This window comes from Alligator sinensis, unplaced genomic scaffold, assembly GCF_000455745.1.
Source record: "Alligator sinensis unplaced genomic scaffold, ASM45574v1 scaffold160_2, whole genome shotgun sequence".
Lineage (NCBI taxonomy): Eukaryota > Metazoa > Chordata > Crocodylia > Alligatoridae > Alligator > Alligator sinensis.
The window spans coordinates 42,531-66,872 of record NW_005842717.1 but is presented as its reverse complement, the minus strand read 5'-3'; the positions used below and the strand labels follow the sequence as shown (position 1 = coordinate 66,872).

The following is a 24,342-nucleotide window of genomic DNA, read 5'->3' as shown; positions in this document are numbered from 1 at the left end:
GACCCGTAGCGGAAGCGCCGAGGTGCCTCGGGGCCCGAGCGCTAGGGCAGCGACGGGCCGCGCCGGCCAATCAGCTGCCTGCAACGCTCGGAATCTGAAGGCGGGGGTTGAGGGGGCGGGGCGCGGACTGGCCTGGGCCAATGGGCGCGGGGCGCGCGCCTGAGTGGCAGCTCCGCGGGGCGCTGACAATGAGCGCACGGAATTGGAGGGAAGAGGATTGTAAACACGGAAGTGGGGGCGCGCGTGCGGGCCGAGCCCGCGCATGGGCCGCGCGGGGGTGAAGTCTTCGGGGCCCTAGGGCGCAGCGGGGTCGGGCCGCTCCCAGTCTCTGAGCGCGCAGGCTCAGCTCGCACGTGCTGCTGGGAGCCGCTCCTTGCGCTGCGACGTTTCGAGCCCTGCGAGAGGGAGGGTGTGCCGCCCCATGTCAGCGTGTCGGGACCCTGGGAGCGGAGCAGCTTTCCGTAGATGCAAGCCGGTGCAAAACATGGGGAAAAACAGTGCTGCTTCCCCACCCCTAATCCCGAGCTTCGAGGTCTTTTAATTAAACCAGCTGGGGTTTTGTCTTGGGCAGCAGCATCTTTACCCAAAGTGACCTCATAACTGCCAGCAGCCATGGAGAGCTTATGGGGCATTTTTACATGTGCTGTGGGGCAGTGCCCAGTGTTTTAATTAGCAAGCTGTGCTCATTAGAAGTGCTTGTGTGTCACATGTATCAGCATGTCAATTTTTGTGCTCCAGCAGACTCGATTAATGAAGTCTGCACCGGCATGCTGGATTGCCAGCATGTCAAAGCAGGCTCCATGCATGTGTTGGAGTCCAAGAAGCCCAAATCCATTTCAAACCCCAGACCTCATGCCATGGAGCACAATCCCTTTAGCATGGTGGTCTGTGTCCTGCTTCCTGCAAGGCTGTGGGCACCAGTGGCACAAAGGTTCAAATCTACTTTCAGTCCAGATCCCGTAAGGCTGAATTGCTGCTCTTAGTTTACCTCAATTCCTATAGGAGGAACAGTTCTTGGTGCCCTCTAAATCAGTGTTTCCCAACCTTTTCCAGGCCAAGGCACACTTACATTAATAAACATTTTCTGCAGCACACCTGTTAAGGCATTCCTCATCCCCATGCTTATGAGCTCATTGTAACGCATCACCTCAGCAAAATTCTGCTGTTCAGAGGCTCGTGAACTGTGCATACCTTACAGCCAACACATGCGCAGGAGATAAATTTCCTTTTGCTCACTGGTTCTCTCTCCCTCCCCCGCAGCCAACATGCATGCAAGTCTTCTGTGAATATCTCATCAATATGACTTATTTGTTAGTGCTAGGCAGCTGGAGAACTTTCTTCTCATTCCACAATCCTCGTGGCACACCATTTGAAAAGGACCTGTTCTAAATGACAAGGGACTAGGAGCAGGCCCTTCAGACCTTTTGGAAGCCACTTTATGTAGCTCCAGGATGATACCTCCAGCCAGTGAAAGAACTTAGCAGGGAAGTGTCATTGAGTTGCTCGCTGGAAGAATGGTGGCTTTTATATGGACCTTTAGGTTGGGAAAAGACTAAAAAGACTATGGGTTGTGTGGTCATATGCTGAAAGTGTGGTTAATGAAATGGTATTATCATGTAGCAAAATAATGTGTTCAATTTGGAGGCAGGATCACCACCAGGTGTGATGTGGCTGCATCGTCTGCCCATCCAGTGTAGGGTTTTGGGCAAGGGAATAGGAAGGATAAAGAGGAAGAAGCAGTGTCTGGGTACGGGAGAAGGTCGAGAATCACTCTTGTATGTGATTTTTGGTACACCTGCACATGCCTAGAAATCTGCATAAAACTTTCATACTTAGTTGCCTATCCATAACCAGCCCCTGCCCTTTTATGTAAAACTCTAGAGATAGGATTTTTGTTAGAATACTGGGACTTCAAGCTTGTCTGGGATGCTGTTAAATACATAAACCAGATACGCTGCCACATAGATCAATGTTTTCTTGTCTTCATTAAAAATGTTTAACTGTTGACCTAACATTTGATGTTAAAAGTGTTGCATTCACTTCTGGAAAGTATTTCTGGATTAGGAAGGTTATACCACTCAAAACCAATGTTTAATTCATGTTTATAGGCATTTGATAAATTAACTAGTCATTAAAATTGGGATATACTAAAAAATTGCTCAGTTTTGACATCACTTTCATTATAATGAAACAATCTTATTTTCATTGTTCTCTTACAATTTATGGATACTCCTTACTGATAGAGACTCTGTATTTAGCAGTGAAGGCAATGACTTGGAAGATGGAAGTCCTAAGTAGAAATATAGTCTTTAGAGTTTGTCAGTTGAAGTGGATTAGATATAGTGGCTAAATCAGGCTTTAACAAGTTCAGTCTGATGCTTGAATTTCTCTTTGAATGCTATTTAATAGTAGAAAGTTGTTTATAGTGTACTTTGGGAGATGACTAGAATGAGAACATGTGCTCTGTGCAAGTGCCCTGTTATCTATCAGCATACTGAAAATATTACTATCCTAGAGAAAGTAGATATGCTGTACTATACACACAGGAAAAAATGCTTCACACTGCTGAGCTGTTTTAATTGAGTTAATTAACATATTAATGTGTTAAAGTTCATATTTTAAAAATAAAGTAATATATGTTTGGATTAATAGACAAGTATCGCCAAGTAGGAGCAATGAGGAAAAAAAAAAAAAGCTTGCTTTCGCCAATAGAATACAGGCCCTGCAAAATAGAAGTTTCTATCTAAAAACACCAAGATTTATTTTAGATCTGTTTGTTTGGTTGATTGCTACAATTTCCAGTGCTGGGGGAAAAAGTTTGAAACTAAAAACAATTGAAGCGTAAATCAATTTAAACCTATCAAGAGAATACAGAGAAGAGTGGGGGTGAGGTTGTATAATCTGTTGTAGTACAGTGGTTCTCAGTCTTCTGGTCCCGCAGATCAGATGAGTGATGTGGGGCTGGTCTGTGGGCCACATCCAGCATCTGGCCCACGGTCCGGAGATTGAGCACCAACATAGTAGTGTATTTTGAATTTATAGGGTTTTAATTTCTCTTTTTAATACTGAAGCTGTTAATGATCATAGTAGATCCTTTCGAAAAATGTTATCTAAAGTAGCAGTTCCCAAACTCTGACAGATTGTGCATCACCAGTTTAAAATGATACAACCTTAAGTGCCATCAGCAAATTTTTCAGGTCAGTCTTAAGTACCACCAGCAAATTTTTGTTATATAAAGTAATTATAATAAATCTGTTAACACGTACCGCTGACAGGTTGTCTGCGTACAACTCGTGGTACGTGTACCACAGATTGGGAACCACTGATGTAAAGGTTAAATCCTACATGCTTAACGTAGGTAGCCAGGTGATTCATTAGGCGAACAGGATGATTTGGCTAAGACCGTCAAAGTATCTCTTCACTAGAGAGTTGAAGTGTTTGTGGTTGTATACTTTTGAAGACGGGTAGTTATTGTGTTCATGCTTCCAAACTGAATTGGTTTATTTTGCTCTGGTAGCCTACAAGCACTGCCCTAAACCATTCAGGTTGCAATGCCTTTCAGGTCCCTATCTTAAAATTCTTTGCTTGGTTCTCAGAATAAGTATATTCAGAGGAGTTTTACAAACCAAGGGAAGGCACTGCTGGCTTTGATTGACTTCAGTAAATCTGCTGAAAAGTATTTTTGGACCACTTTTTGTTGACAGACATAAAATGTTTTATAATGTTTTAGAAGTTTTAATTGGCTTAATTCTAAAGTGTAGACAAAATGTAGCAGTTTGCAAGCATTGGAACTGGTTGGTGGGCATAACATCAGTTCCGCTCTTTCTGACCTTTTAACTATTTCATAGTTGCTAGGGCCTGGAAGGGACCTCACTTGATACTTACTTTGCAGTGGTGGAAATGGTTGTCCTTGCACTCCAACTGTGGCCACTTGGAAGACACCGTATCTGTCTACTTAATTACAGAGTAGGAAGTGGATTTAAGAGAGCAATCCCCTAACCTCAGATTTGCATTCTCCAGTGTTTTGGTTTTTCTCTGTAGAGTGGATTCTGATGCATATTTCCTAGTACAAGTATTGTAACTGGGAAAAAGTGGCAAAGGTTCAAGTTTTCTTGACTGTTGTTGGTAAAAGCTGTTCTTGAAGTAAAGGAGTTTTAACTAAGAGCACCTCTCTTTTTGTTGTTGCAACAGAGCATTATTTCACTTAAAATTGACATATTAATACGTTAACAAATAAAGAAACAAGGATATGGAAATATTTATTTTTACCTCTACTGTTTTTTTCAATAGGTGTGTAATTATCATTCTTAAACAGTCTTATGCAAATCTTTCAGTAACTAAATTGGATTTACTGCAGAATATTTGATTGGTTGATTCCTTGAACAAATTGCTTTTAAGAACCACCCAGTACACTGACAGGTCCTTTTGGTGAGTGGTTCAGTCTGTTCGGAAAGTGTTTTTGGGTAGTGTGTGGATGCATGTAGTGATAGCTTAGCAATTAATTAAATTATGAATTAAATACTGATCTTGTCTAACATTTACTGTTTTCTCTGCTCTTTGAAATATTGTGGTAGAATTAAAATGTGCATATGAAATTCAGTAGGTTTTAATTAGATTTGTTAGAAGCCATTTACTTTTCACCTATTTGACTAGCTTTTGTGCTGGAATTGTTAATTTTTCACTAGAGTCTTGTTCTAGTTGCCTGATTGTCTTAAAGGATAAGCTGTTGAAAATCGAGTGTTGCAATTAAGTGTTGACCTTGTAATGTTGATAATCCTAATTGTTAAGGCTGGGATTTGCTGCATAGTGTATAAAAAGTAGCAGGTTTTAATTCTAGCTTCCCCCTTAATTCATTTTGTTACTGTATTTTATTTTAAAACTCAGAACATTGTAACAAACTGGATTTGTTGCCAGCATTCTCTTCTGTAATGCTGAAGTATAGTCCTGTCAGGCTTAATTACCAAGTTTGGTATTTTGTAGCAGCTGGTGAAAGCCTTGAATAATCTAGTCTAAATGTTTTTTTTTTTTTAGAAAGATGGACATGAAACATAAAGACGTTTGATTAGTAGTAAATAAAAGTGTGGATTGATTTTTAATAATTAAAACTTCTTATTTCTTTTTTTCTGGTGGCTTCCTTGGTTCCCAGGAATGACCATAGCAAATCCAACTAATAATTACCGATTTGACAGTGTTGCTTGCAGTGTTTGCTTTGGTTGGTCCTTCATAACTTTATAAAGGTTTTTTTAACCAAAATGTTTTTGAAGATACCAGTATATTATAACCCATCTAAAACATATCAGTGCAATCAAGTTGTTTTATATACCTGGTAAGGTAAAGTTTGGCTTGAAGAATGGCATATCAGTTCTTAATTGTTCCAGATCTTTAGGGGTCTCAGTTCTTGTGGTCTTCTCTGACCAAGTCCTGCAAAACTTGTCTCTGAGTAAACCATTTAACTTAAGTAAGTAGAGATTCATCTTGGGTGACTTTTTTTAGACGTCAGAGTTAGGTCTGTGTACTGAACTGATTAGGTGGTACAGTTCCTTTCTTTGTGTTTTGAGTTTTTCAAATGAATGTAGTTCAGAGTAATATTTCTATGCCTTGAGCCAGATTGTATTGGGACATTTTTAAAATGTGAAGTTTTATTTTCTTAATTAGAAAATAAAGTTATTTTCTTACCACAGCATAGTTATATGTTGTAACATTAAAGGTTGAGGTTGTCAGTATATTAAATGTAAGGACAGCCTGTTTTCATTGGTGTTGAAAGGCTGTTGTGCAGCACCTTAAATTTCACTTCACAGTGTAGCTTTTTATGACTAATCTTGGATTTAGTTGGAACATCCATGATCTTTCTTTTTCTTACCACCTTTATGTGGTGATGTAAAGATGATGGCAAGAAGGAGTGTTAGATAATGGACTGCCCTTCCTTATACTGTTATCTTCAAGAGCTGCTACCTGCTTTACTTATTCTGTCTGCTGTTTTGAGAAGGTCTGGCAGAAGATCCTCCCCACTCTCCAACTGGGGCTGTGTATACACATTCAGATAATCTGGGAGAATTCTCTCAGGCTTGTTCTCCTGGTAGGAAAACTTGGCCAGAATCTCCAGGAAATCTCTTTTTTGTTATGACGCTTCATCAGGTTCTGCTTCTGTCATGCCATTGACCATATTCTGAGGATTGAAGACTTTTCAGAATGTGGAAGAGATCCAAGTGAAATTTGTCAAAACTAGCCCACCTGTGTTCTCATGCTTTCAGTTTGGAGTTGGTCTTTTTTCTGTGAATTCTGAAAAGTCAAAGCTGTGGTCACTGGCCCTGATCAATGATGCTTTCTATCCAGTTCACCATTATTTTATTGATACCTTATTCTAAATATTTCTCATATAGGTAACTCTGATGTAGCTGTAAATATTTCTCCTTTACTTTCTTTTTAATTTGTTCAAGTTTGTGTTGTACCACAGGGTGTATTTTATTTGGGGGAAAAAAAGGTTGATTTTTTTTTGTTTTGTTTTTTGTTGCTGCAGGTGCAGTCTTTAAAGGATCTAGTTCTACCCAGGAAGGATTCCTCTGATGCAGGATATCCAGAAGTAGTGGGCTTTGAGTGTTGAAAGTTTGAGTTTTGTTTAACATATCTTCCAACTATTTAATTCAGTAAAAGATATTACCAAAATATCTTTGCTTTTCAGAAATTTGGAAGAAATTTCTAAGGCGACTTTCTGAGAACCACTTACAAGCCTGATGGGGAGGAGAGTGTTAAGCATTGGGTTAGAACTAGGTTTTGGGTGTGAGAGAGGTGAGGAGATCATACCCATCAATGAACCATGGTAGAGAGCATCCTCGAATCGAGGGATTGCTGTAGCTGCCAAAAATGTATAGATAAATAAAATAGGCAAGGCCCCAACATACAACACTGCAGAGATGGAGCTGTGTTGCTTATTAAGAGAGTCTCTCAAGAGAATTATTCCAAACACCTGGAGCAGCCTCTACTTTGGAGGGTACAAAAGTGATTTTATATCATTTTACTTTTCTTCCTTCTGGTTCTGAGTCTTGTGCTGTGCTTTCTAGAGGAGATTGGGCACGTTTTCTGTTGGGTATTAACTGATGAAAATATGTACTTACCCATATAGGCTATGGTTTTGCTGTGGGTTTTTCCCCCTATCCAATTGTTTCACTTGAGTTACCTTAGCATGATTGAAAAGCCCTTTTAATGCTAGTCTTGTTAAAGCTCTAGAAACCATGAAGTAGCTCTGTTGAATTCTAGGAGAGGTGATTGTTAGCTTCTATAGTGGCTTTTATCTTAAGGAATATTTAAATGGGCTTTTCAATCATATTACTCCACCATAAATGAACTAACTTGGGTGGAAAATGTGCAACTTTTCATTATCAAACAAAGATAAAAACCAAAAACAAACAAGCAAAAACAAACAAACAGAAACTCCATCCATGTGGAGTGATATTTCAATGGGTGTTAGAAACATAAATTAGATGCTTTTAGAAATTTTACACATGGAGTGCCTGGCTGGAGCTAGGAAAGAGTTTATAAAAAGTCTGTCATTTTTTTAAACTAGCAGAATGACCAACTAAGTCAAAGAGGCATGTAGCTCCCTTGATTCATGGAGTAGCTCTGGCTGATGTGGTACTCATTTGGTGTTTAATATACTGGGTCTAGTTCATAGTTGTCTATTGGGGAAAAATGCCAGAATGATTTTGAGATGTTTGAAAATTGTGGGTTTTTTATGTTTTATTGTATTCACAGTAACTTGGAACTTCTGTTTTCAAGATTTGGTATAGAATTGATATTGTATAAATACTGACAACAGCATTTCCACTCCCCATAGATGAGTGGAACGTTCTGCCTGTAGAGTGAAGGGAGTGAGAGCCATCAATCTCCAGATAATTGAAGCTTTTATGTAAACAGAACATGCTCAGGTAGATAGGGCCAGTGCAAGACTGGTCAGGTTCATTGCAGCTCTTCAGGATTCTGGGCACCAGAAGTGTCAGGATCACAGCACTTTGATTCTGCTGCTGCTGCTGCTTGAGTGACTGTATCTGCAGCAGAAGTGGAGGTAGTGGGATCCAAAAATTGCAGCTGGGAAAGTATTAGGGAATTCTTATGTCCATCCCTTGCAACTGCTTGAGTTCAGGAAAATGGAAAAGTAATAGAGATTCTTCCTGCTCAGAACAGTTGCCATGCCCAGGGGGAGGCCCTTTGTTTTTTCTGGCCACTATAGGGTCAGGATGAAATGTCAGATTTGTCAGGCACCTATTATTCCAAAGATACAACTGCTAAATAGCATGCCAGGGGTAGAAATCCTAGTAGCCAGCTGGTAGGGAGCAGTTTTTTTCACAGAGGTATGGCATTGAACCAGGACCTTGCTGGTACATGCCTCTCTGCCCTTTTTCTATCAGCTTCTGGGTAGTATGCATCTGGTAAATGTTTTAATCTTAGCCTGGCTTCTAGTTAATGGCAAAAACTATGTGGGGCTTTTTTCTGAGTGTCATGTAAATATAAATATGTTGGGGTGTGTCTGAACAGTTTCTTCTGCCAGAAGTAACACTACATAGTTTTGTTTTTCTCTCCTACTTTTTAGTTAAGGCATATCAAATTGTTTCCTAGAAAAGGATAGGTGTCTTAAATTTTAGCACAGACTTATTTCTTCTTTAGTTCACTGACACTGGAGATAGGTGACCCTGCTTATTCTAAAGATAGATTTACTCAGATGTTGGCTGCCTTGCTGGAACAGTTCAGCTTTGAGCAGATTTCCATAAATGGCAAGAGTAACTGCAGAGTCACAGGGTACCTTGGTGAGTGTGTGGATGATGGGCAACAGGTGTTTCTAGAGCTGCTAGTGTTAAAAACTTTGCTCTAGGGAGAGGAACAGAGAATTTGGTCTTTAATATAATGGTATTTAAATCAGAATTCAGCTTGCGTTAAAAAAATGCTGCTGATGCAGCATTGATATTAACTAATGTGTTCATTGTTGGGTTAAAATTTCTAATGTACACTACTCCCTAAAGTTAATCTTTTTATTTAATAACTTGCTTTTTGTGAGAACTCTTGTTGTTTCCTTTCTGTCGCTTAAAAAAAAAAAAAGAGAGAGTGTAAAGCCACATTTCTGTCGCTTAAAAAAAAAAAAAGAGAGAGGGTAAAGCCAAGTGGGAAAAAAAACACTAAACTCAACTGTGAATTGCCTTTAGTATCCGGAAGTGGAACCAAATACATTTATTATGCAAACTAAATTACGTGTTTACTTGTTCTACCGCAGACATTACTAGGTGACTTTATAGGACTTTAATGGGCTAAAGCTTGGCAATGTGACTACTTTCCTTGACTTCTGTATTAATTTATAACCATCCTCATTAAAGTCTAGTCTGTTTTTTCTTAAAATTGAGGTGGAAGTCAAACCTCATGGGTTTGTTTTTGGAATCCCTTGGGCATCCACCAGGAACTGCATGCTCACTAACTAACCCAGATCTGTTTAAGTAAGGGCATTAGTTTCTAGCTGTCACTTGCCTACCATTTTATTATTTTGAGGTGGGGGCCACTGGTGTAAAAACTTCATTTGGTTTCAACTTGTAAGACAGCCCAGCATACTGGATTTATAAGGCTGTTGTGCAGCAATAGTTTTAACTTACAATTATTCTGATATTAATTTTAATTTGTAATATCTTTTTGTAGTGGAAGCATCTGTACATGGAAGCAATGTGCATTGCACAGATAAGACAATTGAAGCTGCAGAGGCCTTGCTTCATATGGAGTCTCCTACCTGCTTGAGAGATGCTAAGAGTCCTGGTATGTGAATTACAAGTCCTTACTGAATAAGCAAAGTTTCTGTCTCCACTGTTTTAGAAAAAAACACCTGTACCTGTAAAAGAAGTTTGTTTAACACAAAAGGTTTTGTTGTTGTTTTTTGTTAGGATCCTACATTTGTGTGAAGCTTTACTTGTACTTTTCATCCTGGAAGGGGATTTTTTCCAAAACACTTCATTTTCCTGAAGCACAGTCTTACAATATTAGTTCATTTAATTGGTGGGAGGTCTCTACTCAATACTTGTTTCCCAGCAAGCAATAGGAATGGTCATTATTTTTAATAAGTTGCATTATGATTAAAGCTGAAAAGTTTAATTAGTATGAGTTTTTCCTTCAGATGGAATGTTTATAAAGCTTCTCATTTCAAGTAAATTGAGGAGCAAAAGCATTAAGGTCCATCTCAAGCTGCTGCGAGTAGTGCTTTTTTGTTGGTGGTGTTCTGTTCAGTACCCCCATTATTTTCTAAAAATGGTTTGTCATTTTGGTTGCATGCGATTAGATACATAATATTTTCCCCCTTTTTTAATAAAGACTATGTCCTTACTGGCTAAATTCATAAATAAAACTTGGTTGAGACCAAAAATGAAACTTGTGCTAGTGAGCTTGGCTTCCAGCTTAGTTTCACGTACTGGTCTGTATTGACAGTTATTTGAGTAGTCCAATAGTGCTCTTTCTTTAGGCCCCCTGGGCTGGATGAATAGCAAAGGGCTGGTCTGCAAGAACGATTGGGCCCTGGGTGCCAGGATCAGGCCCTGTACTGCACTGTGTCCATCCCTTCGCTGCCTCCTCCATCCCTGCACACCTGGATCGGGCCTATGCCCCACCTGATCCCATGCCAGCTCCACCCTACCCAGTGTTCCAGGATCGGGCCTCATAGCCTCCACCTGACCCAGCATGCCATGTTGTCTTTGTCCGGCCCAGCAACCTATGATTGGGTCCTGCACCACATTGCCCGACACAGCGCTCTGGGATCAGGCCCTGCTGCCTCTTCCCCTGTCTGACCCAGCATGCCAGGATCAGGCTCTGTACCCAGCCCATGGGGCTCCCTGCGAGTGGAAATCTGGCAGCAGGGGAGCAGAAATTGCTGCCACCCTTTGCCTGCTGCCAAATTTCCAGACCTGTGGGGAGCCTCGTAGGCCGGATTGATGTGGCTGTGCAGGCCTGTGGGTTGAGTGCCCATGGAATAGTCAAGTCATTCTCATAGATTTTTAACTGGTGCTGATCTAGCAATTTAAAATGTATAGTTAGGTTAAAGCCAAGAAAAAAACCTTTTGATCTGCTTTTCCATTTTAGAAAGACATATCCCAGGGGTCGGCAACCCCCGGCACTCGTGCCATTAGTGACACGCGGAGACATTTTTCCTGGTGCGCTGGGAGGCACACACATTGTTGTGGGTGTTTGGGTTTTTTTTTTTTTTTTTAAGTTGCTGCTCCAGACTGTGCAGCCACAAGTCCCAGCGCCACGGCAGGCCCTGGGGCGGAGCCAGAAGAATGCAGGCATGGATGCTGTCTGTCCCCGCCCGGTGCCCCCGGCCTCCCCCCTCCAGCCGGGCTGGCCCCTGGAGGGAACTGCCCAGGCAGGCAGACACCCTGTCCCACCTGGGGCAGCACTGAGGTGCTGAGTGCTGGGGCTGGGCAGTTGGGACAGGGTCTGGGTGGCGTGGGGGGAGGCACCGTGGGCAAGCGAGCCTGGTAGGGCCCTTAGGAAGGCAGGGGCTAGGAGGGAAGTAGGGGCTGCCTTGGGGCTCTGCGGGCTCGAGGTGTGGTGGGTGGGCAGGCGGGGGTGCCCAGCAGCACCCATGGTGGGGCCTGGCGTGGCCCGCGCAGCTCCTCGGGGATGGGCTGCAGCAACCCTGTGCACATGGAGATGCTGCCTGGCTGGGGCAGGATGCTAGGCTTGGTGTGGGGCAGCTTCCCTGCATGCTGGGCACAGTGCAGGCAGGGCAGAGCTGTCCCTGGTGCAGGGGCCTGGCCGTGGGAGCCCCCTGGAGCCTGGGAACAGCCACCGTGGCTGCCTTAGCCTGCCCGGGTCCCGGCCTTGCCCACCTGCAGTTTACCTCAAGGGGCCAGGGCTGCGGCAGGCACTGCACAGAGCCGCTGCAGGCTCCCAGCTGGCTCGGACCTGAGCACCGGCTGCAGTGGCTGTTCCCAGAGCCCAGGGAACAGCCTACAGCTGCAGCTCCTACTTGTAATGTACCTGGCTGGCACAGAGACGGAGCAGGGAGTTCCCTGAGCCTGGTGTCCTGCCCCAGCCAGGCAGCATCCTTTCGTGGACAGGGTGGCTGTGCCCCATCCCCACAGAGCTGCACGGGCTGGCTGGTCCCCACCTCTGGCACTGCTGAGCCCCCTGCTGTGACTCGAATCTGTGAAGCCCTGGGGCAGCCCCCGCTCTCTTCCTGACACCAGCTCTTCTCCAGTTGCAGCCTTCCCAAGGGCCTGGCCAAGCCAGCCTGCCTGCCCTGACTTCCCTGCTCCTCTCTCCGCTCTCATCGCAACATGCTTAACAAGAAAAACAGTTTTGTTTTTGTGGCATGCCGGCACTCTGGCACCTTACAAGGTAGACATTATGGTTTTTTTGGCACTCTGGCCAAAAAACATTGCCTACCCCTGAAACATCCAGTTACAATGTATTGCAGAATGGTATGTGGAGATGTCTCGATTTTAAAAAGTAAGAATGATTTCATTAGGAGTTGGCATATACTTTTCTTCACCTTGAAGTTGCTATTGAAATAACCTTGTCCCACAGCATAACACCACTCAAATTATATTCAGATAATGAAAGTGTGAACTCTAACCCATGCAAGCTGTGAAATTAAACTATTAACAATCAAATTATTATTCCAATCAGATCGGACTTGGATCTGCTAAGGTCCCTTCCAACTCAAACATCTATGGATATCTAAACAATCCTTTGGTTAATTTAGGACATAAACTGAGCTCTTATTTGCCTCATTAAAATGCATTTTGTTTCTGAAAAAGAATTCTGATCTGATTTAGTTGGTCCAATAACAGATAGCAGATTTATCTGAAGAACCTTGTCTGCCTATGTCCTTAGACCGACATGGCTAGAACCTATACCCCGATCTGATTTTTACACTTTATTATGGATGGGAGACTAAGGTGTTTGTAAAAGCCTTGGGTTCAATTTTCAGAAGTGCTAATATCCACATACCAGTTGATGTCAATGGAAACTGGTTTTGGAGCCCAGAAAATTTAGGCCCTTGATACCATGATACCACTACATGCAAACTACTTTAAAAGAGCATATTTTAGATAACAAAATCAAGAATTCAGATGTTAGAAAATGCTACAATTAAGGTTGCCTGTGAAGTAAAAGAACCTTTTGTCTATTCTGTTTGTTGCAGAAGTTGGAAGGTGTGCAGTGAATGAGGTAAAGAATTGGAGGAAACTAAAAGATAGTTTTGTGGTTACAGCAGTTGAATGCTGTCCTGTCCCTGCATCTGCCAGAGAATTGCTTTGTGATGCTAAGGAGATGCTTAATCAAACACTTCGCAGGTGGTCATCAACTGTGGCTGCTTCACTTAAAACTGCAGGGGCTGATTTGCAGAAGTGCTGAACAGTCACAACTTCAATTATAGGCAATGGGAGCTGGGCTTCGAACATATGAAGTGTTGTATAATATTAACTATTGTGAGAAATCAGATTACACAGAATTAGTGGCTAATTTTGACCTTAGTCGTGCCTGAGTTTCCCATTTGAAAAGTGACCATGATGCCACCCCATTATCTCACTAAAATTTTGGGAAATTCATAAACATTCAGGCACTCTGACAGTAACTGTGATTATTGAAGAGCCAACAAAGAAATTAATAATTCTGCCTTCAAAGCAGGATTTTAGTTGCATGCAATAAATATGGTCTGGGCCTGTGAACTGAATAATGGGAAGAAAACAAAATTACAAATAGCTTTTCATTATAGGAGTATTACCTAGTCTGGTGTACAGAATGAAGCAATGATTTGTGTTGAAAAATAGTATGCATTCTGTTTATTATAATGGATGTGCATGGGAGGTCTGTATGATGGTATCAAGGGAAGTCTTAGTTTTGGCATTTTCTGACATTTGAGAACTTGACTCTGCACCTTGATGTGTCCTATATATACTATTCTAAGATTTAAAATAATTAAAAATTCCATCATGTCACAACATCATTAACACCTGTGTGGGGTATCTGAGGCACGGGAACTTTGATGTCAGGGGCGGCCAGTGTGTAGCATGTGTGCCACAAGTGGCACGGGCAAGCTCTTTGTGTAGCACTTGACAGAGTGGATGGGGGGTGGGCAACACAGTAACAGATAAGGCAGGAAGTAAAAAGCAGAGCAACAGACCCAGCAGAGGAAAGGGACCAGAGTGGCATTTGCAGACAGTGCATGACTGCTTTGTGGCACACGTGCCAAAAGAGGTTGGGCCCCACTGAATGACTTCTCCTGTTCAAATTATTGGAGTATCTTAAAACCTGTAATCGGATATTATCCTTTTATTACCAGTCCTAGAGGGGGATGTGAAACGTTGCCAGTGGGGTTTCTCAAGTGTTTGTTGATGTCAGAGGACTAGTAAGGTGCAGGAATCTTGGGTTCGGTTCCAAGTTCTAGAGGTAAATGAGTTTGGCCCACTTCCCACCAGCCTGCCCCTGTGCTGCTTGTTCCAGTTTTGTTCTCCTTATCCAGCCATCCCTACTTCCTAGGCTTTCCCACTCTTCTTTTCTCCCATCTGTAGTACCACTCTTTTGTAGCTGTTTATAGTTCCCTTCCCTTTCCGTCCCTCAATCCTTGGCTTAGAATCATAGGAAAGCAGGGCTAGAAGGAGACCCCAGCAGGTGTTCTAGTCCAGCCCCCTGATCAAGGCAGGATTGTCACTGTCTAAACCATTGTAGATTTGTGTAGCCTGCTCTTAAAACATCTTCAAGGATGGAGATTCCACAAGCTCTTTAGGTAGTTCGTTCCAGTGTTTAACCAACCTTATAGTAATAAAGTTCTTCCAGATATCCAACCTTAATTTCCTTTGTTGCAGTTTGAGATTATTACTCCTTGTTCTCCTGCCCCTGTGGCCACAAAGTCAGTTGCTACCCTCCATATAATCACCGCTCAACCAGTTTATCTCCACTCTATTTTACCAGCTCAGCTCAGTTCCCTCTTATTCCTGGATCCTTGCTTGATGTCTCCTCTTGATCCCTTCCTCCCTCAGCCTCCATTCTTTCTCCTGTGTTTACCCCATCCCTTTTGGCTTCCATCACCTTTCCTGGGCTGCTCACCCAGTCCTAGTGCTTTAGTTCCAGCCACTCCCCGTTCTCCAGCATTCTGTCTCCTCATTTTAGCGTTGTTTCCCTTTCCCCACTTGCAGTCACTCCCAGCCAGTCAAGGTGTTTCAATCCCAGTTCCCTGTCCCAGGCATCTTGTCCCCATCTGCTCTTTCACCCCCAGCCCTGACTCTTACTTCTTGCGTTCAGAGAACCATTGTTTTTCCTGCTCTGTTAAGCACGGGGCGAGGTGATAGCATGGTGGAAACAAACTTCTTGATCTCAGTTTCTGTGTTTCATCCTGCCTGTAGGTGTCTGGAAATGAAAAGGCAGAAGTCCTCCTCAGCACTAGGTTAGAGCATGCCAAGTGGAAGCAAAATCTTCAGGGAATGTGACTGTGGAATTCTAGCAAGTTTCTATTCGTGATTAGCAAACTGAAGTAATTCAGAGGCTCTTGATTTAGCCAGATCTTGCCAGATTTCTGAGGATGGCAAATACTTGAAAGGCTAATGCCCTACCCATACTTTAAGATATGGAAACTTTGTCTCCAAGAGAAGTATCTAGATTTTTTTTACATGGGTAAAATATCATGCCTTTCCTTAGCCTTGTTTCTAACAAAATTCAGCCTGAAAAGTAGAAGTTTGGCAAAAATTGTAAGCAGCTGAAAATAGGAGCTTATTATGAAATAGTGTTGGCAGCATCTGTGCTGACAGCTCTGGCTCTAGTAGAGACAACTGGGAATGAGCCATGTTGTAAATGTTGATAACTAGTGAGCGTAGAAGCCAACATGAGGAAAGCAGGCACTTTTGAAAGGTAACAGATGAGGATTTTTTAAGCAATTTAAGCCATTCTTAAATCCATTGTTAAAAATAATTTGTTGGATAAACTACTGTTTTTAATACTTTGCATTTTAAACAGCTTCATATTTTATTATTTTGAAGTAGGGGTAGGAGGACTCTCCTCCATGCATGTATAACATTTTGGTTAGATTAAATGGTATGTAGCATTTTAGGTCAGACTTTTAAATTGTGATGAAATGAAACTCCTGTTTTCGCAGGTCTGTAGGATGGAAGTGCTGGCACTTTAAACCATAACATAAGAAATTCAGTGCCTTTTCCCTATTTTGAAAAAGGAACGGGTCATTTCACAACTACCTGCGTGTGATAGACTTAAAGAGCGGTCATTTCCCTTATGCAGGGATATGATAAATATAAATGCTCAAGTTTTGGGGCTGGATTGAACTCTCAAATGTCAGCTTGTATAAGGTTGCAAAATTTCTTCCCTGGGTCATTTTAAACACTTTGGGATTATTTTCTTAATATAAATCCATGTCAGATACAGTAAGGTAATTGGTTAAAGACTTTACCAGGTGTATTTCTTTTCTTTAGTGGAAGTTTTTGTCCCTCCTTGTATGTCAACCCCAGAGTTTATCCATGCTGCTATGAGGCCAGATGTGATTACAGAGACTGTGGTGGAAGTATCAACTGAGGACTCTGAACCAATGGACACATCTCCTGTGCCAACATCCCCTGATATCCATGAGCCAATGAAAAAGAAAAAAGGTAAATATAGCCTTTGATTTTAAAGCTGTAGGTGTTAATATAACTTCATCACTAGTGCATAGTACTGTAAGCAAAGGGGTCTGGTTTAGATGGTGATAATTTAGCATATGTCTAATTCTCTGTTTATAAGCTAGTGCCCACAAAATGAACTCTGAAATGCAGGCATGTAAGGAATGAAGAGACAACAAAATAAGGGAGGAAAGCATAGCAAAAGAATATTGTTCACTGATAAAGAAGAGGGTTGAATTAAATGTGAGGAGCAGCAAGACTGGGGGAAAAAAAAAAGGATTCCAGACAAAATTTATATGTATAAAAATGAATTCTCTGAAATATGCATCATCTGTAACTTGAATTTCAAGGAATTTTGAAAAAAAGGATAGGGTTGCATTTTGGTAAACAGAATCCTGATTTTCTTGATACATTTTTCTTTTTTAACTGAAACTTGTGAATTTTGGTGTAGGCATTTACAGTTATGTAAAAAAAAAACCAGTTTTAAGGTACTAGAGTAGGTATGGATACCTTATTTTAAATTCCAAATAATTCAAAAGCTACAATTCTAGGCCACCATGAGAGGAAATGTCAACTCTTGAGAACATCTGGAATTACTGCCTGGGGGTAAGAACTGTAGTGTGCACATTATCACCAGGTGTTTCACAGGAGGGTGTTTGTGGTGGGACTTTGGACACTGCATTTGTAGGTTGAAACAACATTCTCTTCTGTCTCCTTGGGCTGAGGTTCACAGCTTCCATCAGAATCTTAAGATTCTGTAACTGAACTTCCAGTTTTGCCATCAACAACTATGGTTTATTCACTAAATATACACAGTTGTTCTTGTTGTCCAAACCTTGAGGCAGAAATAATTATTCAGTGAAAGCCAGAAACTGCAATGAGTTCCTTAGAAGCTACACCAATGGTATTCTGGCCAGCTGTTTTGTCACTTTTAATATCTAGTGAAAAATAAATCCACAACCCTCCAAAATTGTAGTATAATTGTAAACATTTATATTTATCAAATTTGGGTTATGTAAGTAAAGGTAACTTGGCACTGTTATCTTCTGCACTGCCCAAGTTTTTGATGCCAATAACTTGAATGGTGAGTTGTCAAAGATTTGAATAACTGTCATGTTATCTGTATTCTTGGAGAGAATGGGACTTCCTTCTTGTTCGTTACTTTTTCAGTTTTGTTTTACTAGTCCCCTCTTTATTTTTGAATTTGCTGTTTCTTCTTTTGAAGCAGGTGTCTGAACCATGGTATCAGTAGCTTCATTTTTTAGGATAGGGCCTCAAAAATACTCTAAGGATACTGTGCTTTGTTTCTGCCGTGGAAGGTATATTTGTGGTATCTGCCAAATCCCTAGAATGCCGTTTACCACATCTTAGCAAGAGACACAAAACAGTCTTGGAGAAGACTACAGTAGAGTCTGCAGTGGTTAAACGTGACTCTCTTGGATAGTAGTTGTCCATAATTAGCCTCAACTATAATATTTGACATACTGCGTTTTTTATAACTGTTGAATTATGCATGTATAAATAATTATTTTATATAAAATGTAACAAAACATTATTAAAACAGGAAGATGCATCTTGTCTGCTTGACACACTTTAACAAAATAAATGCTATTTAGCAAGGTAGTAATGCATGGAAAATAAATGTAGCAAATATGTAATTATTAAAACTATGAAACTCTAAATACAGGAGTTCTGCTGACAGGCATTGCTTTCAGAGGATAGCAGCAGATTCTATTTCCTGTTGTAATGCGTAGCATAGCAGTTTTCATTGATGTACATCAACATCATTCACACATGGACAGACATTTCTAAAAATTTCCAGACCAAAAAATGGTTTAAGATGGAATGTATCACTGTAATATTGAAGAAAATAAAACATAAGGATAAAGCAATATAAAACAAAGATACTAATTTTGGTTGACTTCACAAACATCCCAACATATTAGGGTATATTAATCCAGAGTTTGGGTATCTGAGCAACCTTAGTTTTAGTCTACAATAAAATTATGCAATAATTTTATTTTAATAATTTTATATAAAATTACTATCTGTAAACAAAGGAATGCAAATGTATACAGGTTTAACTTTATATATTTAGTGCTTGCTTTAACTTTGTTGAATTTGCCTACAGCTGACTAACATTGACCTACGAAATGCACAGTTTAACAAATTGTGACTTTCAAAAGAGAGATCTTAGCAATAATACGTTTAAATTAGGCTACTGCATAATCATGTAGCCCACACAATTATTATAAGGTAGTAACGCGATTCAGTTGAATAGTTTCTTGCAGGCATAGGTATAAGCTCAGGTATAAACTTGCATATTTTTGTATATGTATGTGTCTTATTTTCTTTATTGTTATGTGCAGCTGGCCGAAAACCAAAGACCCAACAGTCGGCCATTTCCAATGGGTCTCCAGAGTTGGGTATAAAGAAGAAACCCAGAGAAGGCAAAGGTAATTTCCATGTATTAAGTCTTAAAAGTAAAAGCACTTGTATACTTTTAGGACAATTTAAGTCCCAGTAGATCTTTTGTATGCTAACGCAAAGTACATATTGTGAAATGCCATGAGTGAAATCCTGGTTGTACTGAAGTCAGTGGACAAACTTCCATTGCCTTTAGTAGGTGAGAATTTTACCCTGAGTCTACTTGTTTATGCAAGATCTAGCAAAAATAAGAGATTCTGGCGCCACTATCATACAGATGTCTATGGTAAATGCTTCAGTTAGTAAAACTCTCTCTTGCATTTTCATTTAAACTCCACTTGTGTACATTGACTTCTCCTTATGCTGCACGTTGTAAAGTCTGCTGGATTGTTGCTAGATACTGACTTCATTGAGTTGCCACTAGAAGGTCCATTGCTGGCCAGTGAAAGTATTTTGGGTATGTTCATGTATGCTGTATAAAAATGTATTTGGGTAATCTTGAAGATGGCATTATTGTGTGCAGAATAGCACATTTCCTAAGTGGAATTCAGGCTCCTCAGTGGTTCACATATAATCAAGGAATTTGTATTGGTTATGTAGTAGCTTCAGTAGCTGGCTTGACTATATTACCATATTTACTTGAATCTAAGACTAGGACCCCCCATTTAACATTGCGGGGGAGGCAATCCCTTTGTTTTGGATCTGAGTACAAGGCTTTGGGAGGGGGGCAGATGGCTGGTGCAGCTGTTTTGACCCTGACCTGCTGTTGAGGTGGAGGAAACTCTAGCTGGAGCCTAGGTTGGAGTTGCTGCTACTGGCCAGAGGCTGGGGCAAGTTACTGCTGGGGCAAATTACTGCTGCTGGAGCTGGGAAAAGGGCAAGCACATATGCTGAGCCCTGGGTTGTAGTGGGGCTGGAGGGTAAGTAGTGGGCAGGTGCCAGGTGTGCTTTCATTGGGGGCTAGGGCAAGTAGCAGAGGGGCAGGCATCAGGGCAGACAAGTGGTGGTAGGAGGCAGGGGGCAGGCTGCTTGTCCTCTGTACTGCTTCCCTCCTGCCTGCCCCATTACTGCTTTACCCACTGAGCGAATTTAAGACAATAATTAGATTCTATATGTGGAAAAATTTGGGGGGGACTCCTCTTAAATTCAGAGTCATCTTGGATTTGGGTAAGTATGGTATATCAGTTTTAGGTATTGTTTGGATTACAAGATTGTAGAAGAATTACCCCGTAGCACAAACTGTTTGGGCCTCAAGAAGCAATAGTAGTTCATATAGGACCACCAGCACAGGTTTGTGGTGGGGATGGGAGGGTAAGGGAGTGGGATGTATGTGTGTTAGTGCACACTCGCACGGACACATGTCTGTATCCAGGCTGTGCTGACAATTCCTTGCCCCTGGTACATGTTCACTTACTGATATAATGGGATTTGTTCCCTGATGCTACACATGCATGGCAGGATGTATGACTTTGGTATTGGAGATCAGATCCCAGTTGCACCGTTACAACTTGCCAGTGCAGGGAGACACTGGCATCATGATCCTGGGCTCCCCCTACACTGGTAAATAGAAGGATCAGTGCCTGGTGAACTGATGTAGTTTGGAAACTGGAACTGGCAATCAGCTGATTGAGAGTTCCAGCCCAGTGCCCAGTGACTGTTGTGGCACCAGTTGGAGACTCCAGTGTGATCCTGGGCCTGGGACCCACAGTGACAGATTGTGGGGTTCAATCCTGGGACTGCACTGCGGCAGATGGGGTCCCAAGCCTGGAACAAACACTCAGGTGATTGCGTTCTCAGCCCTGAGACTGCATCAGAGCCTGTTGGAGACTCTGGTGCCATCCTGGTGCTCAGACTTGTGCAGGCCGGGACCGATCCGGGCCCTTTTTTGCGCCGTGCGGGCTGTGGCCAGCAGCCCGGGCACGCTGGGTCGGAGAAAACAGGCGACACGCTAGAATTAGTCATGGACACTTAATGGTTGATTTAAGATTATTTACTTACACCAAAGATGGTCGCGGTGCAGGCAGGAAAACTTGCTTGAGTTGCAGTTACAGATAGAAAAGAAGAGAGGCGGACTAGAGTTCCTTCCCGTGAACATTCTTCTAGCCCATCCAGTTGGAGGCTCTAAACCGCGAACCCGTCGCGCCAACCGAAGAAAGTACTCGAAGAAAAGAGCTCTGAATAGACTCACACGAAGTTTGCTAGGCTCCGTGGAACTTATGCGCGCAGGGAAGAGGGATACGTTGAGGATTGTGCTCGGCGACGGGGAGAGGCTAGAGGCTGGTCAGACCCCTATTGCCTTGATATTCACGCTGGGTTCAATAGGCTCCGCAGCGCTTAGAGATCTTCACGAGACGTGAAGTCTCCTCCTCCTGGTGTTCGTGGAGTCCTCCCTTGTGGGGGTTCTCCTCGGAGTTCTCCAACTTGGGCGGAAACCGCTCAAGCTTTTATATGGCTAGCAAGCCAATCGCTAGCCGCCACGTGTGAATAATTTCATGCAAGCCAATAATGGGGCTCGAATTATAATACGAATGGCGGGAACTCTTTGCAAAGTGCATTTCTGTGCTGCAAAGAAGAAATGCACACTGCAAAGAAAGCTACAAATTGGCGGGAAAATAATTCAGTGGTGCCAAAGCGCACACAAAACAAAATCACACCTTTGGGTTGTGACAAGACTGACAATTAGTTGATTGTGGGCCCCAAGGCCACAGTGGGGACAGTCTCAGAGCCTTACCACGTAACTGGCATCAAGCTGTGGCAGGAACCCTACCAAATATTCAGTTTAAGATGTGATGGAAACCAGCCACAAAATTACACATTTTGTGGCTTATTTCCTGTTCTTTTCAAGCCATTAATTGCTTGAATGTGTGGCTTGGTGACTATTTAAGATGCGATTAACTGGTTAATCGTATCTTAAGTGCAGTGTCTCCCAGGAGCTTCTCACTACCTCAGCATTTTCAGTTCTAGATCATCATTCCACTCATGCATAGCACATCCTTTCTTGGTCCTCTAGCCCCCACTTTCTACTTAGCAGGCAGTTGACTGGTAGCAAATATTCACAAGTTGCTCTGAATCAGCATGTCATAGATGTTTTGCACCTTTGTAGTGATGATCATGCTTACTGAACAAAAAGCTTTTTGGACTCCTGTGAAACCGAGGAGAGTCAGTTTCAGGGATCTTAATAGTAACATACTGATTGAAACACACATGTTTTCTGGGGAAGTTGGCAGTGCATAATTCAGTTGTTCTGCAAGTGGCCCTACATGTGTTCTCAGAACCTTGCTCCTGTTTGATCTAGGACCCTCTTCTGTTCATATGATTCTTTATCAAGTTTTATCAAGCTCCATAGACCTGGAACTTGTGGGTGGGAAAAAGTACGACTTGGTTAGACTGGTGAGAATCACTACAAAAACCATTATCTTCTATGCAGTGTCTTCAATTCTTCTTGGATGATCTCTTCATTTACTTGTTGTTTTAATAGACCTCACTGATTCTCTCAGACTTTCTGCTCTTGGTATTTTTAAAAAATCATTTGATTTCTTTTGGTTATTTTTGTCAGCATCTTAATTAGCAGTGTTTCTAATTTCCATTTTTTTTTTTTTTTTTAAACCTGTCTCAGTTTTATGTTCCTGTCTGGTCTCATTAAGGTGATATTCCATTCTCTGAAGAATACTTTTGGGAAATGCCTTGCTTGGGATGTGTTACAGAACCCCTTTTTGTAGAAGGATACCTACTCTCCTACCATAGTTTCTGCCTTTTTGGGTGAACACTTTCCTTAGTTGATCATTTCTTGTAAAGTATTGATTTTTTTGAAAGCATAATTTTGAGGCTCCGCTTATATCTCTTAGTTATCACAAGATAACACGAGGTTACCCCTCTCTTTATATTTAAAATGCCGTTCCTTGTTCAGTATTAGTTAACTGGACGTCTTTCAAAATACTTAGTATCCAAGAACTAAGAATCTGATATTAGTAAAATCAGAAAAGAAAAGGAAAGGAACTGCTTAACTTATTATCCTGTTGTTTTAAGGAGGTCACCTGATGACATTCTCAGATGCCTAACCATCGTGTCATAGAGTTTTAGAATTCTGCATTTGAGGAGACTTCTTTACCCCAAGGGCTAGTTATACGTTCAGTTTTATTTTCTGGGATATCTTTTGTTGAAGGATGATTTTTATATTGTAGGTTTACTTGTTCTGCTTTTGGAGTTTATACTTCCTATACAGATCAAGCTAGCTACAAGATGCTAAGTAACTAGGAGATGGCCCTCAGCTGATATTGTGCAAGAAGTGAAATGTTGGGCAGTCCTCTGCTGGCCAGCCACAGCCAAAACGGCTAATATGCATATGTGACAGGAGGGAGTCCCCAGGGGCAGCTGTGACCACATCTCCTGGTGGCCACACAGCTTCTGCCCCACTCTGGTTCCCTGGGTACCCTCCCATTTCTTTTTCCTGCCATGCCTTGATGTGCTTAATTGATTTGAAAAAAAAGGGAAGTTGCTTTAGGGTCCCGGAGCGAGCCTTTATCCGTTCTATGGTCAGTAAGTCCTTCCCGGACCCTGCTGGTCCCAGTCCTGCCCCTCTTGTGCCAAGTGGGCCCTCCTCGCCCATCCATGAGGGCACCTGTTGCCTTAAGAGATATTTGTGGCCTCCTTCAGCCCCTACAACTGTGCCCATGCTTTGTGGATTTTACTGCTTATCACTCCGATTGGGCACTTTGCCCCCATTACAATGTTAGGCCTCCTTAGGCCTCCAAACCTTTGTTGGGGCCTCGGCCTTCCCAGTTCTGTCTGTTTTCTCTAGCTGGGCCCCTACCCTTGGCCCACTGTACTGGATCTGTCTTCTGGGCTCCAGCCCGTCTTATACCTCTTGGGTTCTGGGCCCCTGGCCCTGGTTTCACCCTCCTTGGGCTGGGGCTCTTAACCCTCCCAGCTTCAGGTCATTTCTAATTCCTTTCCAGTTCAGGCTTTGGCTGTCAGTCTTTGCCTGCTTGTTTGTGAGCCCCAGTCCCTGGTTGGGCTCAAAACACCATGTTCCCCTGGGGCACCTTGTGACTTAAACCAAGGTGCACTCCTCAGGCACCTCCCTGTGGCCTCTTTTGCCCTTATAGCCACACCTGGTCCATCAGTGTAATGTGAGCATAAACACAAGCCCACTAGCTGTATAGTATATACAGCTATATAGTTTTGTATAACAAAACTCTCCTCCTACTGGGTCATACTTCCCTGCAAACTGTAAGCTACTTACTTGCATTTCCCAGGGCTGCTCAGGTATCAGTCAGTCACTATCCTG

At 42.2% G+C, this 24,342-nt stretch overlaps 1 protein-coding gene across 7 annotated transcripts in view; it reads left to right on the top strand.

The window, feature by feature from the left end:
• ELF2 (E74 like ETS transcription factor 2) overlaps window positions 1-24,342 on the top strand; it is a 72,388-nt gene that overhangs the window by 36,634 nt on the left and 11,412 nt on the right. For 6 of the 7 annotated variants that reach the window (XR_003096371.1, XR_003096370.1, XM_025216259.1 and 3 more), the window contains 3 exons: window positions 9,673-9,786; window positions 16,446-16,619; window positions 18,998-19,084. Coding sequence is in view for 5 of the 7 variants with exons in the window: in XM_025216259.1 (XP_025072044.1) it covers window positions 9,673-9,786; window positions 16,446-16,619; window positions 18,998-19,084 (375 nt within the window). In the remaining 2 variants the exon portion in view is untranslated. The remainder of the gene's footprint in view (window positions 1-9,672; window positions 9,787-16,445; window positions 16,620-18,997; window positions 19,085-24,342) is intronic. The other variant, XM_006034265.3, reaches the window with a different exon arrangement.